The following is a 15,407-nucleotide window of genomic DNA, read 5'->3' on the forward strand; positions in this document are numbered from 1 at the left end:
AGGCCTCCGTCGCCTCTTCCAGAGCTTGCTTGCTTTGTTCCAGTGCTATTCCAGGCACGGAGTAATTAACAGATGTGAGATCCAGCGCTCTCCATGTGATTGTCTTCACTCTGTCAGACACGGTTTCAATCAGTTTGACTGATGGGTTTATTACGATTATTATTATTTTAACCTCTCCCCAGAATCGGGACGTCTTCATAAAGAATGTGTGTGTTTGTCTGTGCCCGCCAATGTATCCATCCCCCAGGGCTACATTATACACTGCTCTATATTAGGGTTTGTGCCATGTTTCATAGGCCTGCCTCCCCTTCGCCGGCTGTGACAGGAAGAGGTGATTTTAATGAGATTTTTCCTCTGCCTGTCAGAACTCCTTCACTGTTCTGGGCTATTTTCATTCTCTTCAGTGAGCGCGAGCGAGCCTGTGTGTGTCATTTTGTGATCCCGAGCCTGTGCGCGAGATGCGGCCGCATGTACACGTAGCTTTTTGCTTATGCCGCATGCGTCGGAGTCAGCTGCGAGTCAGCCGCGTGGCGCTCTGGTCATCTGGCTCGTGACATTTTCCCAGAGCGCTGGACCGCAGATGGACTCGGATGTGTCAGGTCACGTCTGGATCATCGCGTTGGGTCGTCAGCGGTTCACGCAGTACAGGCACATGCTTTAGACGTGTGTGGCCTGTTCTGAATATGAACAGATCCAGCGCTACGAAATGTCAAGTCTGATGTGTGTCAAGCCGCTTGTTGTGATCTCCATCTCCTACCTACGTCTTCCAGGATTTTGTCCTGAGCTTAAACGACAGGTGGAGGCCATGCATCCTTTGACGGTGGAAACAGTCCATCGAGTGAGATTTTGTTCAGCCTTGTGCTGTGAAGTCTTGAGGGATTCAGGATTGTTTCAGTGGTGGTGCCTCTACAGTCTGAAATTCAAAACTCATCTTTGAGAGACTTAAAAACTGACAGATTTCCATCCAAGGTCTTAATATTACATTCCCATTAAGAAGTAACATCTAATGCAACCCAAAAAAAGGAGAGCAGAATCAGATAATGGACAGAGAAACAGAAAGAGTTTAAATGTATGTAAGCTATGGAGTTTTTAGTCCCGTTTACAGAACACAGGAAAAAAACGCAAAGGGTGTTGATTTTTTTTATTTTTTATTATATATGTATTTATTTAGGACATTTAAGCGTTTTTTGCCACTAGAGTGTTGAGGGGTGCAGGATTGTTCCAGTGATGGTTCCTTTAGAGCAGGGGTGTCCAAACTTTTTTGTTGGGGGCCAGAAGGAGAAATATATTTGAAGTCACGGGCCACACTCTGTAATACAACAAATAATAAAATATACCACTTTAAATAATACTTTTTTCCTGATTACTTCATTTACACACCATTTTACTTACTATCTTTATCTTTGACAGTGTTGTGTAAACTAAGATTTTTCATATTGATGTTTAATTTCATGATCTCTCTTAATATTAAACTCCTTAGACTTTTTGGTCCGTTTTTCTGTGCTAGAAATGCGCACCCTCTCCGCTTTTAGACTCTTTGGCCCGTTTTTCTGCGCTAGAAATATGCACTCTCTCCGCTTTTAGACTCTTTGGCCCGTTTTTCTGCGCTAGAAATGCGCACTCTCTCCGCTTGTAGACTCTTTTACCCCGTTTTTCTGCGCTAGAAATGCGCACCCTCTCCGCTTTTAGACTCTTTTGCCCCGTTTTTCTTTGCTAGAAATGCGCACTCTCTCCGCTTTTAGACTCTTTGCCCCGTTTTTCTGCACTAGAAATGCGCACCCTCTCCGCTTTTAGAACATTTAAAATATATATATTATTTATATAATTATTTAGGACATTTAGGCATTAGTGTGTTCAGGGATGCAGATTTTTTTCAGTGGGGTTGCCTATACAGTGTTCCCGCAGGATCTTAAGTCTGAAATTCTTAAATTAAAACTGTTTACTTAAACTTCCCTCAATAATAAACCCTCATGAAGGAAAAAAATCAAATACAACAGAAAAAAAGGAGAGAAGAAGCAGATAATGGACAGAGAAACAGAAAGAGTAAAAACGTATGCATGTTATGGAGTTTCTAGTCCCATTTACAGAACACAGGATATAGGCATAGGGTGTTGATTTTTTAAAATAATAATAAAACAATTATGTAGGACAATATATTGTTCTTGAAATTGTTGTGATAAGTGATTTTGAGTCATTTTAAGAGCATTTTTGCCACTAGTGTGTTGAGGAATGCAGGATAGTTCCAGTGGTGGTGTCTCTACACTGTTCCCACAGGGTCTTAAAAAAATCTTTAAGTGTCTGAAATTCAAAACCTTAATTTGAGGGTCTTAAAAAACTTAAAAACTGACAGATTTCCATCCAAGGTCTAACATTCATGTATTACTTTTTTACTTCCCTCGCTAGTAAACACTCATGAAGAAAGAAAATCAAATACAACCGAAAAAAAGAAAGCAGAAGCAGATAATGGACAGAGAAATAGAAAGAATAATAATGTATGCAACTGTGGAGGTTCTAGTTCAGTTTACAGAACATAGAGAAACGCATGGGGCATTTTGAAGTCGTATACGTTTACGTATACACCACGTCCAGTGGTGGTGCCTCTACACTGTTTCCGCAGCGTCTTAAAAAGCCTTAAAATGTCTAAAATTCGAAACCTTAAATTTAAGGTAAAAAAAACAAACAAAAAAACATTTCAATCTAAGGTCTTACATTTAATTTTATTGTCCTTATCCTTCTTTTTTTTGACTTAATGAAGAATGAACAAATCTGTTATTTTTCTATAAATTGTTAACATACTGAAAATTAAAGTGTGTTTGATATCTGGTGATCTTTGCAGCCATTTGTCCTTAGATACCCACAGAGTGCAGAAACATCACACACTCACACACACTCACACTCACACACAGACACATGTACATATTCTGCCAGCCTCCCTCTCTGCTGTTGGGTTGCTCCAGTCTGTTGCGTTGATGCTCACTCAGCCATTGTGTCTTGTGTCTACCCACTCATTATACACATCGACTGTCACTGAATAATCGCGCATGTGCTTTTGAGTGTGTGTGTGTGTGTGGAGACAAAGGTATGAAAATCTTCCGTCACAGGGTTTGGAGCGCTGGCAGACTGGAGGAGAAAAGTTCTAACTCAGTGGCTATAGCAGCAGAAATCCTGAGAAAAGTGGCCCAGAAAGCTTTGCTGGTCAGTCAGTCAAGCACAATCTGAAACCCTTAACCACCAGCAGGCTTTCAGGCTGCAGAGCAGAAACATGCAATGCTCTCTAATAAATCTACAGGATATAGTAACGAATGAATAGTTCTAAATTATGATTTAAAATACAGTAAAATTTTCAAAAGCACAATTCAGAATAATAGTATTACTACTAATAAAACTAGTACCAAACAGAGATAAAACCTATTTATTGCTTCTTTCAAATTCAAGGATATTAAAAAAAAGGTTTATCCTGCTGCTGTTGCTTTAACTTTCCACTATATTTTGGAGCGTTGCTGTGAGGATTTGATTGCATTTAACAACAAGAATGTTAGTGAAGTCAGAAGGTTGGATGATCACCCTCATTTTATCCCCAACTCCTCAGCAACCAAAAACCTACTCCCCAACCTAACCCCAACTCATTTACTCATCCCCAACTCAACCTCTCAAACTCTCAAAGACATGACAAACTCCCCAACTCAACCCAGACTGCCCAATTCTTCTTCAGCTCCCCAAATCCCTAAACTTATTCAAAGCTCCTTAACATATCCACAACTTCCTGACTCATCCTAAGCTCCCCAATTTCTCAACTCATCCCAAACTTATCCCCAACTCAACCTGAACTCCCAAAGTCGTCACAAACTCCCCAACTCAACCCAGGCTGCCCAACTTATGCTCAACTGGTCTTCAACTCCCAAATTCCCCAAACTCATTCACAGCTCCTTAACTTATCTACAACTCCCTGACTCATCCTAACCTCCCCAACTCCCTTATTCATCCCCAACTCATTCTCAACCCAATTCAAATTCCCAAAGTCATCCCAAACTCCCAAACTCAACCAGACTGCCCAACTCATCTCCAACTTGTTTTTAACTCCCCAAACTCATTCACAGCTCCTTAACTTATCCACATCTCCCTGACTCAGGCTAAGCTCCCAAACTCTTTTACTCATCCCCAACTCCTCAACTCATCCCAAACTTATCCCCAACTTACCCCAAAGTCATCCCAAACTCAACCAGACTGCCCAACTCATCTCCACAAACTCATTCACAGCTCCTTAACTTATCCACAACTCCCTGACTCATCCTAACCTCCCCAACTCTCTTACACATTCACAAATCTTTAACTTATTGCCAAAGTATTTAATGGAGCAGCATCATTTTTTTTAAACTGATTCATCCCATGTTTTCCCCAATTTACAAGGCCAATTACCCAAGACACTCATTAGGACTACCTGTATCATTAGTCATGTCCCAACACCAGGAGGGTGAAGAGTAGCTCATGCCTCCTCCGATACATGTAAATTTGGCCACCGGAGGAAAGAGCAGAAACTCGGGTTCCAATAAATCAGCTTACAGGCGCCTTGTGCTGATCGACATCACCCTTTGGAGTGATGAGGGGAGAAAGCGCATCTACTCACCCAGAGAGAGCAAGGCCAATTGAGCTCTCTCATTTAAAAGCAGATTCAGAGAAAGGTGAAACAAAAAAGCAGAATGTCTACTATTGAGAGATGCATTCATCAGGCAAAGACACAAATAGACTGACCGTGATATAGAATCTGTGTTTTTTAGACAAGCTCTTTAGATGGCAGCAGTATGTGGATGAGCGTTGTCCTGTTGGAACACTAACTGAGTCTTCAGAAAAGTTAGGACCACTGGTTATAGGACCATATTAACCTAATGGTTATCTGGTGATCTTGCATTGTCCAGAATTGCACCTCACACCATGACAGCAGGATTTCTGGATACATGGCATGACATTAAACCGTTGATCTTGGCACTGACCATAGTCCCTAGACACAGATGTTTTTTGATGATGAGTGTCTGTCACATCTTAAATGGAAACAAAAAATAAGACCCAACATGTTGAAAATCATTGCTGTAGCATTTACATTTTTTAAACTGCTGAATCTGTATCACACAGCCGTTTGCCACATACAATACGTTCCGCACGTTTCTCTGAACCAAGTAAAAAAAAAAAAAACAGAAAACCTGTTTACTTGAGACATCCTTATAATAGAAACCAATGGGCTAGTGCAGCTGCCCCCGGGCTCCTGCTATAAGTGTGTTTTTGAGTCAGCAGTTTTCTGTTCTGCCTCAGAAATGTTTGTGGTAATTGCTTGCATGGTCCAGATGCAGCAGATAGAGATTAGGTGGAGGACTCTGTGGATTATCCGTTTAAGGCTCATTATCCAGAAACGAATATGAATTATTCAGTAACCACCAAGAAACTAATATGTAAGCAAAGCAATTAAATAATAATGGGGGAAAAGAAAAATTGGCCAACTTTCACAGTTTTACTACATGGACTGTGAAGTTCAGAAATAATTGTGATCCCATGTGTGAGTGCCTGAGTTAAGCCTCATCCTTTTAACATGACTGAAAGTAGACAGAATCAGTATTGGAAGGCACATGTAATTCCTTATTTTTAATAGTGAAGTTGCTGTTAATGGTTGTTTTTGCACCTTTTTTATTTTTTTCCATAAGAAATTATAAAACTGCTTGCATGGATTCCCCAAGAAGCAGGGTAATTTTTCAGGTCGCCCTGACAACAAAGCATTTGTGAGGTGCTTGCAGTTCTGATGTTGCAAGTGGGAAGTAGAAGCTTTTGACTTGCATGAGATTGTAGCATAATGGTGTTTTCACGTATGCAGTTTGTTTTGTCTGGTCTGGAGTTCACAAGTTAACGAGTTGGCAAACTTGAACTACTGAACCTTTGGTTTAGTTTGTTTTCACACAAATAAAAATTAAAACACACCATAATTCATCACAACAAACAACACGTGACAACAAAACCTAATAAATGTGCTGATTGGTCAGACCTGTCTAGAGCAGAGCAAGAAAGTATATACAGGAAATTTTAGAGATGGTATTTTTCGTAAGCGTTTTGGAAACTATTGGAAAAATGTACTGTTTTAATTTCTGCCTCTACAGCGCCCTCTCAGGTTCAACTGTGCTATAGGCGAGGATGATGTATCCATGTACTTTGGTACACGGACACATCACAATATGCAAATCAGTCTATCAATAATACAACCCCTGGCAAAAAGTATGGAATCACCAGTCTTGGATGAGCACTCCTTCAGACATTTCATTCTGTAAAACAAACTCTGATCAAAAACATGATACAATAATAAGGTCATTCCAAAGTGCAACTTGTTGGCTTTCAGGAACACTCAAAGAAATGAAGAAAAAACATTGTGGAAGTCAGTGAATGTTACTTTTATTGACCAACCACAGGGAAAAAAATATGGAATCACTCAATTCTGAGGAAAAAAGTATGGAATCATGAAAAACAGATAAACAAAAGATGATTCAAAATACATCACTAGTATTTAGTTGCACCACCTTTGGCTTTTATAACGGCTTTCAGTCTCTGAGGCATGGACTTGATGAGTGACAAACAGTATTCTGCATCAATTTGGTGCCAACTCTCTTTGATAGCAGTTGCCAGATCAGCTTTGCAGGTCGGAGCCTTCTTGTGGACCATTTTTTTCAATTTCCACCACAGGTTTTCAATTGGGTTGAGATCTGGACTATTTGCAGGCCATGACATCGACTGAATGTGTCTTTCTCCAAGGAATGCCTTCACTGTTTTTGCCCTATGGCACGATGCATTGTCATCTTGGAAAATTATTTCATTATCTCCAAACATCTGTTCAATTGAAGGGATGAGAAAACTGTCCGAAATGTCAATGTAAACTTGTGCATTGATAGAAGAATTAACCACAGTCATCTCCCCAGTGCCTTTGCCTGACATGCAGCCCCATATCATCAAGGACTGTGGAAATTTGGTTGTTTTCTTCAGGCAGGCCTCTTCATAAATCTCACTGGAACGGCACCAAACAAAAGTTCCAGCATCATCACCTTGTCCAATGCAGATTCTTGACTCATCACTGAAGATAACTTTCAACCAGTCATCCACAGTCCATGATTGCCTCTCCTTAGCCCACTGCAGTCTTGTTCTTTTATGTTTAGGTGTCAATGATGGTTTTCTTTTAGCTTTCCTGTATTGAAATCCCATTTCCTTTAGGCGATTTCTTACGGTTCGGTCACATACATTGGCTCCAGCTTCTTCCCATTTATGCTTCATCTGTTTAGTTGTACTTTTTCGGTTTTCAAGACAAATGGCCTTAAGTTGCTTGTCTTGACGCTTTGATGTCTTTCTCGGTCTACCAGTACGCTTGGCTTTAACAACCATTCCATGCTGTTTGTATTTGGTCCATATCTTGGATACAGCTGACTGTGAACAGCCCACATCTTTAGCAACCATGCGTGAAGAGTTACCTTCTTCAAGAAGTTTCACAATCCTCTCTTTTGTTTCAAGAGACATTTCTCTTGTTGGTGGTTCTTGCCACTCTAATTCGTCCAGCAGCCCTCCAAGGTGTCATGACTGCAGGTGTTTTTAACTGCAGACTAACGAGCAGATCTAATCTGAGGCAGGTGTCCATTTAGGGAAAGGAAATTGACAGGGTGTGTCCTTATTTGCTACCTTCAATTTGAGTGATTCCATACTTTTTTCCTCAGAATTGAGTGATTCCATATTTTTTTCCCTGTGGTTGGTCAATAAAAGTAACATTCACTGACTTCCACAATGTTTTTTCTTCATTTCTTTGAGTGTTCCTGAAAGCCAACAAGTTGCACTTTGGAATGACTTTATTATTGTATCATGTTTTTGATCAGAATTTGTTTTACAGAATGAAATGTCTGAAGGAGTGCTCATCCAAGACTGGTGATTCCATACTTTTTGCCAGGGGTTGTACTGCCCCCCTGCTGACGTCCAATCATCTGAATCTCATCGCAATCAGAGGCACACTGCTGCTGCTGCAGCTCAGCCAATCAGCTCTCTCTTCTGCCCTGCTTCTAAACCCATACATCACCCAGTGCCCCTAAAAAAAACTACCCCTCCCATTTTTTAGCCTGCTTTAAATTTGATCTTAGGGTGGAGTCAGGAAAAATCTGGGGGTTTAGTGCCCCTTTAAATGGGCAACAGCTCAAACATAAGGTGTACATTTGAGAGTTAAATCATATTGTGGTCATTTTTTTTTTCAAGTCCACAGATATCCACAGATGACCTTAATATCATATCAAAATTACATATTAAGAAAAAATAGTAAAAAAAAACAATCTGTTGTCACATTAAATTAACATTTTTCCTTCTTCTCTAAAGTTAGTATTTTTGAAATGGGAGTAGAGGAAAGCAATATTATGATTTATTTTCTAAATAATTTGTGACACATTCTGACATAATTCATAAATTTTTAGTCCATTTTAATTGAATTGTTTAGAAATAAAGTAAGTGTTTTATTTAGTGGTGTCAATCCATGAAAAAAAAATCCAATTAATCACAACAATATTCTGGGAATAACTGCGATTAATCGCATGTGTTATCCTTAAGATGCAAGTTTTTAAAGGGGATAATTAAACATAAAATAAAAGAATAAATGGAACAAATTTATAAAAATGGAATTGTATTCATATTAGTGTTTGGCTGACCCACATGGCAACACGAGCCTCTAGCTCAGCTTCACATTGAGACATTAAAGTCTCTGTTCCAGTAGTGAAGAGAAGAGTTAGAGGTGCAGTAATAAAGTAAAATAAAAAAATAATAAAAAAGCAGCGCTACCACTGGACTGTGTCACTATATTATTAACCCAGTACATGCGATCATAGCCTTCCTCTCACCCAGCTCTCCTCCAGCAGCTCTTAAAGTCCTCCAAGACCTGAAGCGCTCAGTCACTGTCTTCGTCCAAGGCGCCTCTCAAATCTCCAACTCACTGTCTTAATTAGTGGTGTTTGTGCGAACGTTCCCCCGTCTCTTGCCTTCTCAGCTGCCAGGGTGATTGACATGCATTCGCCGGCTGCCTGCCTGGTACAGAAGCCATGACTAATTACCGACTCTCTGGCATGAGTCGTCCCGGGCCGTCCCTAATCCGACGAGAATGATGCAGCTCCACTTCAAATGGCTGACAGTGACAAAGCCAATATTAGCCGCTGCACCGCTCAACGCTAGGCTTTTGTGTAGCGGCCCCCTCTCCGCCCTTCCCTTCTTCCGTTATCACAATGCGAGAGTCTCTGATTACGGGTCATTTGCGGGGCTCTTTTGCGTAATTAAGAGTTTTAATTGCAGCCCTCGACACAAGGGAATTAGCTAAGCCTTCCTCTTTGCGGTGCCGCCGTATTTCCGACGGCCTTTTGTGCGTGTTGCTTCCACTTTGCCGTGCGAAAGGGGCTTAGTGACATCACAGAAGTCAATTAGGTCCATTCATGGGGAAGTCAAGTGGGTTGGCTTTTGTGTTTTGTGTGTACGGAAAGGAAAGCTGAGTGGGGCGGAATCCAAGGACTTCCTTCCTCGGCGTACAAATTCGTCCAAAGTTGTTGCAGCGACTTTTGGCGTAAAAATGCTTCGGGAAAATTATAGTTTGAGTTTGTTTGCCATCAAAGATTGTTCTGCAGATGCTGTTTTGGTTAACACACACCTTCAAGCATGATTCATTACCTTTTTTCCTCTTTTTTTTTTCTTTTCCTCCCGTGCTCCGTCCGCTGTAGAGTTCGCAGCAGGATGGCAGCTTGTCACGAGGCTAAGTAAGATTCAACTTGTAGCCGATATTGAACCCGCTCAGTGGGACCTCCGCAACGTAGGCTGCATCATGGCGGATTGAAGAGCAACCCCAGCCCAAGCGCTCAGTGGGAAGTCTCTTATTCCTCCATACATAAAGAAGGCGAGGAGCACTTTCTAAAAGCAGGATGTGGTAGAGGATGAATGAGACGGCAGTAAGTAAGGCTGTTTGCAGATCCACCGCTCAGCGACGCCATATATATTCAGCTTTCCCGAGGCTTTGCAGCATTTTCAAGGGCTTCCTTTCAACTCTGAGGTTTTGAATGGGATGCTTAATTCTCCAAGTGGCTGGGAGTCGTAGTCATCCATAAACATTCTTTACAGTACCTTTACTTAGAGGGCTGTGCATCGGAAAGAACCCGAGGATACCATACGTGTCATGATACATGGGGTGTGATACAATACCATATTATATGATACTGTAAAAGAGGAAGACGATATATTGGAAATTTTAAATTATTTATTTTGTTAAGTGTTTGCTGTGCTCAAATTTAAACTAATGGGTGCTTTATGTGACACCAGTAAGGAACAGGGGTGTTGCCATCTTTTCCTTTTAAATCAGCAGGTCTTGCCGCTGGGTGGTGGTATGGAGGGTAACTAACCTAAAGTTAAATAAAGTTAAATAAAGCTAAGCCAAGTAAACAAAACTGTATTTCTTTCAAAAAAAAATCAATGTCAAACAAGCACTGGATGTAAATCCACACCAATTTCTCTCCTGAAACCTGTTTATTTGGGTAAGTAATGTGCTTCAGTTTACTTACAGTAAGCTTAGATTTACAGATTTCCAAGGCTTTTCTAAGGCTGAAGCATTAGCATTAGCTCGACAGCGCTACACTGAGGAACCCTGAGTGTTCCGGTAAACCAGGGTGGTATTAGCTAGCGGTTCGTCTCACGTAGCTTGTTTTAACATGGTGAACGGTAAGGCTACAGGCCAATAATACTTACCTCTGATCGGCAAAAGAGCTAGCACTTTAGCTAGCGCAGTAAGTGGCTAATGCTAATACTGAAACTGAAACTGCTGTATAATTCTGTACTCATATCTGGGAAGCTGTTAACTTGCCATTTGTAAGGTGGGTTACTCTGATGTACTCTTGCTTTTCCTTTCTTGGGGCTGTGTTTCCTGATGAGTGCCAGTTTCATCATAACGTTTTTGATTTTTCTTTTTGCGACTGCATTTGGGGAAACTTTCCAATTTCTTGAAATGTTTCGGATTGACTGACCTTTATTTTTCAAAGTACGCACAGCTGTTAACTGAAAGCCTGAATTCCAAGTGACTCTATCTGATAAAGCTGACTGAGAAAAACAGCCACGATGTGCCAACTTTAAGAGGCGCCTACTTTAAAGAATCTAAAATATAACTAATTTCATACGTTTTTCTTCATAGTTTAAATAACTTTGATATGAATCTACAATGCAGAAAATTTTAAGGTGTGTCCAAAGTGATGATTGTATATATGTATGATAGGCTGCCTCTTACCCGCTATATGTTTTTGCCCCCACAGTGCCTGGTGTTCGAAGACGCACCCAACGGGGTGAAAGCAGGCTTGGCGGCTGGCATGCAGGTCGTTATGATCCCTGACCAGAACTTGGATCGCAGCCTGACTAGGGACGCTACGCTGGTGCTGGACAGCATGGAGGACTTCAGACCAGAGCTTTTCGGCCTCCCTGCCTACAGTTAGAGACTGAACTTCAATCTGGACTTTACCTTAACAAATACCCAGAATGCCTTGTGATTGGCAGGTCTGGAAAAGAAAGGAACGGTACAAATAGTAATCAACAGTCATCAGTCAAGGGTCTTACAGGAATGGAGTAAGGTCTCTTTTTTTAATGGAACAGTGCAGGGGACACACTGTGATGCCTCACAGGTAATTTGATTGAACGCAGGCTTAATCTCATTGGTGCAGCTCAGTGAGCCAATCGGAAGGTCGGATCTCGGCACATCCATTAAACACTCTTAGTGTTAATGGCTTGAACAGCACCCAAACCGATTTTGATTACGCCGCTCAATTAGGCCCATTAGGCCACATCGACAGTTTTTGATGTTTGTGTTTTTGGTGCTATTTTCTTTTTCAACGAATTAGCGGCAGTAATGGTTTAGTTCTATATTTAACGGCACTGTGATGTGCTATTCGAATCTGATTACTGGCAGCTCCCATGCAATCAAGCTTATCAAGCTTGGCAAGCTTTTAATGACGTGTTTTTTTAGGCTTTCTAATTCAGATATTCACATACAGTATCATTAAAAAGAGTTGCACCAAGTAGTAGGAAGTGTTGGATTGCTGTGCTTGTTTGTCATGCCTGTTTTTGGAAAAAAAGGATAAAAGTTAACAGGAACAGTAAATGATTGCAAATTTAGACGTGTAGGAGCAACTACTGGTTATATTGGTTGAGATACACATACAGAAGTGCCAATTATCTTTTCATTTATTTGTAGAGTTGTAGAGGTTGCTAAAGATATTCTGCACTAAACCCTCCCATGCTGATTTCCCTTTTTTTGTAGTTAACAAATAAATTCAATTTAGTGTGCATGCAAATTATCCTTCAATCTACAATATTCATTCAATATATTTAAAAAGGACTATAGTTTGGGTCAGGGTTATTAAAGTTTTTCACTTGTGCCAAATAAATGATTCCGCACCCAGGACTGTCTCTGGACTTGTCTGGTGGACGAGAGGAACTTTATTTTCTCTTTTTTGAGTGAATAATTGCTGATTGCTGCTGTTTTTTCTATTTAACTTGGATTAAAACACTCATATTGCAAGGAACAGCAGCAGGAGCTCCTCAGATAAAGTTCTCATGCTGTTCTCATTTCTCCCCAGGCAGGACAGTGTGAGATGAGCATTTGACTTCAATTGACCACCATTACTCCAGTGTATTAGCTTGTTATGCTGTCTGGCTAGTGTTAGTTAGCGAGCTGTATCTGCTTCTTTGGCTGTGCTGTTCTACACAGCGCTCTGCAGTGCCCTCTAGTGGTGTGGCAGTATGTGGAAAAATACAGGTATTTATTTCCACTCTGGTATACCGGATGGACCGTTATATCATCCAGCACTACTGTAATAAAAACCAAAGGTAATAAATATAGATACATACAGATTTGTTGGTCATCTCCACCAAAACAAAAGCAGAATGACAGTAAGTCATCTTTTTTGACAGATTCTGCTTATAAATATCACCTATTTTAGTCTAAATCGTTAATTGTAGCGTCTATCTTTGTTCTAAATAGTATTGCAATCCAACACTGCCTTCTGGGTGCAATTTTTATGAGTGAATTTTTAAATTCCTAAATTCTATTACTGTTTTTTTTTTTTTTTTTTTTCTCCATTGCAAACTGTAGCGTAGCAACACTAGAGGGGTTTATTAAAATGCCAAAGATGTTTCAAAGTCCGCAGTGTGTGGAGAAATCCAATAAAAGGGATCTAAAGGCCCAGACGTCTTTCAGCTTTTACCCGTGTTCGCCTCCCCCTCGCGCAGGGGGGGGGGTGTTTAGCATGTTGCTCTTTTTCCTTAAGCAGTGTCCAACACAGCGGAGAAGTCGAACCCCAGCTCTTTTCTCTCTCCGCAAAGCCCTCTCAGGGATGAAAGAGATTTTCACCGGCGTCCTCTCGCGTCTCCTCTCTTCTCTTCTCCTCTCCGTGTAGGCCGCGGACCTTTCATCCTTAAAGACGAGCAGGGAATCCAGAAGGCTTGTTCTTTTTCTGCGTGATTCCCAGCCTGGGGGCTTTTTACATGTCGTTTAGAGGCTTAGCGCAGAGAGGCTATCAGGCAGGGGGGTTTAAAGCATGAAAGCATGAGTGTTGAGCGGCTGTTTGGAGTGTGTGAGCGTATGTTTACATGTTTGTGGGCATCATACATGTCTCTGTTGAAAAAAAAAATCTGCTGTTTTATCTTCAAAATGCCAACTTTTAATGGAAGGCTTTTTAATGGAAGTTTCTTGTATGTTTTTGTATTTTTATTTGATTGCAGACAGTATAAAGCCAAGGTATTTAATGTTTTTTTTTCTGCTCAACAAATAAATTTGCCAATTAATTTGTTAATAGACATCCTTTCCTGCATTTATTGCCTGCAGCACATTCCAAAAAAGGTTGGGGCGGGGACTATTTAGGGATAGTAATAGGATTAGGATTAAAAGTAGAAATAATAAATAAAGAAATTGATATACTAGGAGAGTTGCAGTGGTTGTATAATTCTTTCACAAAATCTAAAACCTATAAAAGCTTCACCTACTCTTATAAAACATCACATAAGTCCAGTTCTCAATCTTTGATTTCAGTGTGGCAGTGTGGGCAGTGTGCCAAGTCCTGCTGGAAAATGAAATCCACATCTCCATTAAAGTTGTCAGCAGAGGGAAGTATGAAGTGCTGTAGGATTTTCTAAGACTTTGGACTTGATAGAATACAGTGGATCAACACCAGCAGATGACATGTCTCTCCAAACCATCACTGATCATCAGTAAATTTTACATTTCATTTGTAAATCAGGGGAGCAGAGTCTGGAGGAAGAGTGGAGAGACACACAGTCCAAACTGCTTGAGGTCTAGTGTGAAGTTTCCACCAATCAGTGATGGTTTGGAGAAACATGTCATCTGCTGGTGTTGGTCTACTGTATTGTAGTCAGATGAATCAGTACTCCTGATCCAGATTTTGGGAAGAAATTGACCCAGTGTTCTCCAGACCAAAGATGAAAAGGACCATCCAGACTGTTATCAGCACTAAGTGCATACACCAGGGTTTGTCATAGTCAAGTATAAGGTTGTGTCAGTAAATTTTTTGAAGCCCCATTGATGCTGAAAAGTACATTGAGATCTTGGAGCAAGACATGCTGCCTTTAAGATGATGTCTTTTCCAGCAAGACGCTTGTCTTTCAACAAGACAATGTAAAAACCATGTGCTGCACACATTACTAAGGCATGGCTGTGAAGAAGAAAAGGTATTGGACTTGCACTGCCATTTCTTTTGGAATGAATTGCAGGAATGGATGTACAAAAAACTGAAAAATCTATAGGTCATGGGTTCATATTGTCTACAATCAAATACAAGTTCCAATAAAATCAAAGTAAATGTAAGAAAAACTGTTTTTCTTTTTCATTTTTGCACTTCTATTGCTCCATTCTTCATAGAATTTTGACACAGCGGAAAAAAAAAACAACTGTCTGATTCAAATTACGTCAAAAAGTTACGAGTTTGTGAATCTTGAAATGAACAACAATACTGTACTGTATTCTGTGTTGTCTGTTTGTATTTATGCATATATACAACTTGGAAGAAGAATAAATGAACAAACAACACACTAATCATCGGAAAAAAGAAGACTTGTTTCAACCACTCCACGTATTTGTGTCTGCTTTCTTTTTTGTGTGTGTTTGAGAGAGAGAGAAAGAGTGTGTGTGTTTGTGAGTGTATGTGTGAGTGTGAGTGTGAAACTAAGAGAGAAGAGGAGACCTAGCAGGTGGTGTGACAAATTAAGCCGGAGCGTGGGCGAGGCCATATAACAATGCCGTAATGATTCTCGTCGCCTTGTTTATTTCCCGCCTGGATCCATAAACGGGTGAGTAAATGTGTAAATCGAATGACACATTGTTTTGATCA

The 15,407-nt window shown here is 40.5% G+C and overlaps 1 protein-coding gene across 2 annotated transcripts in view; it reads left to right on the plus strand.

Annotated features, from left to right (window-relative positions):
• LOC103021977 (pseudouridine 5'-phosphatase) overlaps nt 1-15,144 on the plus strand; it is a 34,638-nt gene extending 19,494 nt beyond the window's left edge. For both annotated transcript variants that reach the window (XM_022674681.2, XM_007253150.3), the window contains one exon: nt 11,325-15,144. In XM_022674681.2, the coding sequence (XP_022530402.2) occupies nt 11,325-11,401 (77 nt within the window). In that variant the 3' untranslated portion in view covers nt 11,402-15,144. The remainder of the gene's footprint in view (nt 1-11,324) is intronic.
• The last annotated feature ends 263 nt before the right edge of the window (nt 15,145-15,407 follow it).

This window comes from Astyanax mexicanus, chromosome 21 (assembly GCF_023375975.1).
Source record: "Astyanax mexicanus isolate ESR-SI-001 chromosome 21, AstMex3_surface, whole genome shotgun sequence".
Classification (NCBI taxonomy): domain Eukaryota; kingdom Metazoa; phylum Chordata; class Actinopteri; order Characiformes; family Acestrorhamphidae; genus Astyanax; species Astyanax mexicanus.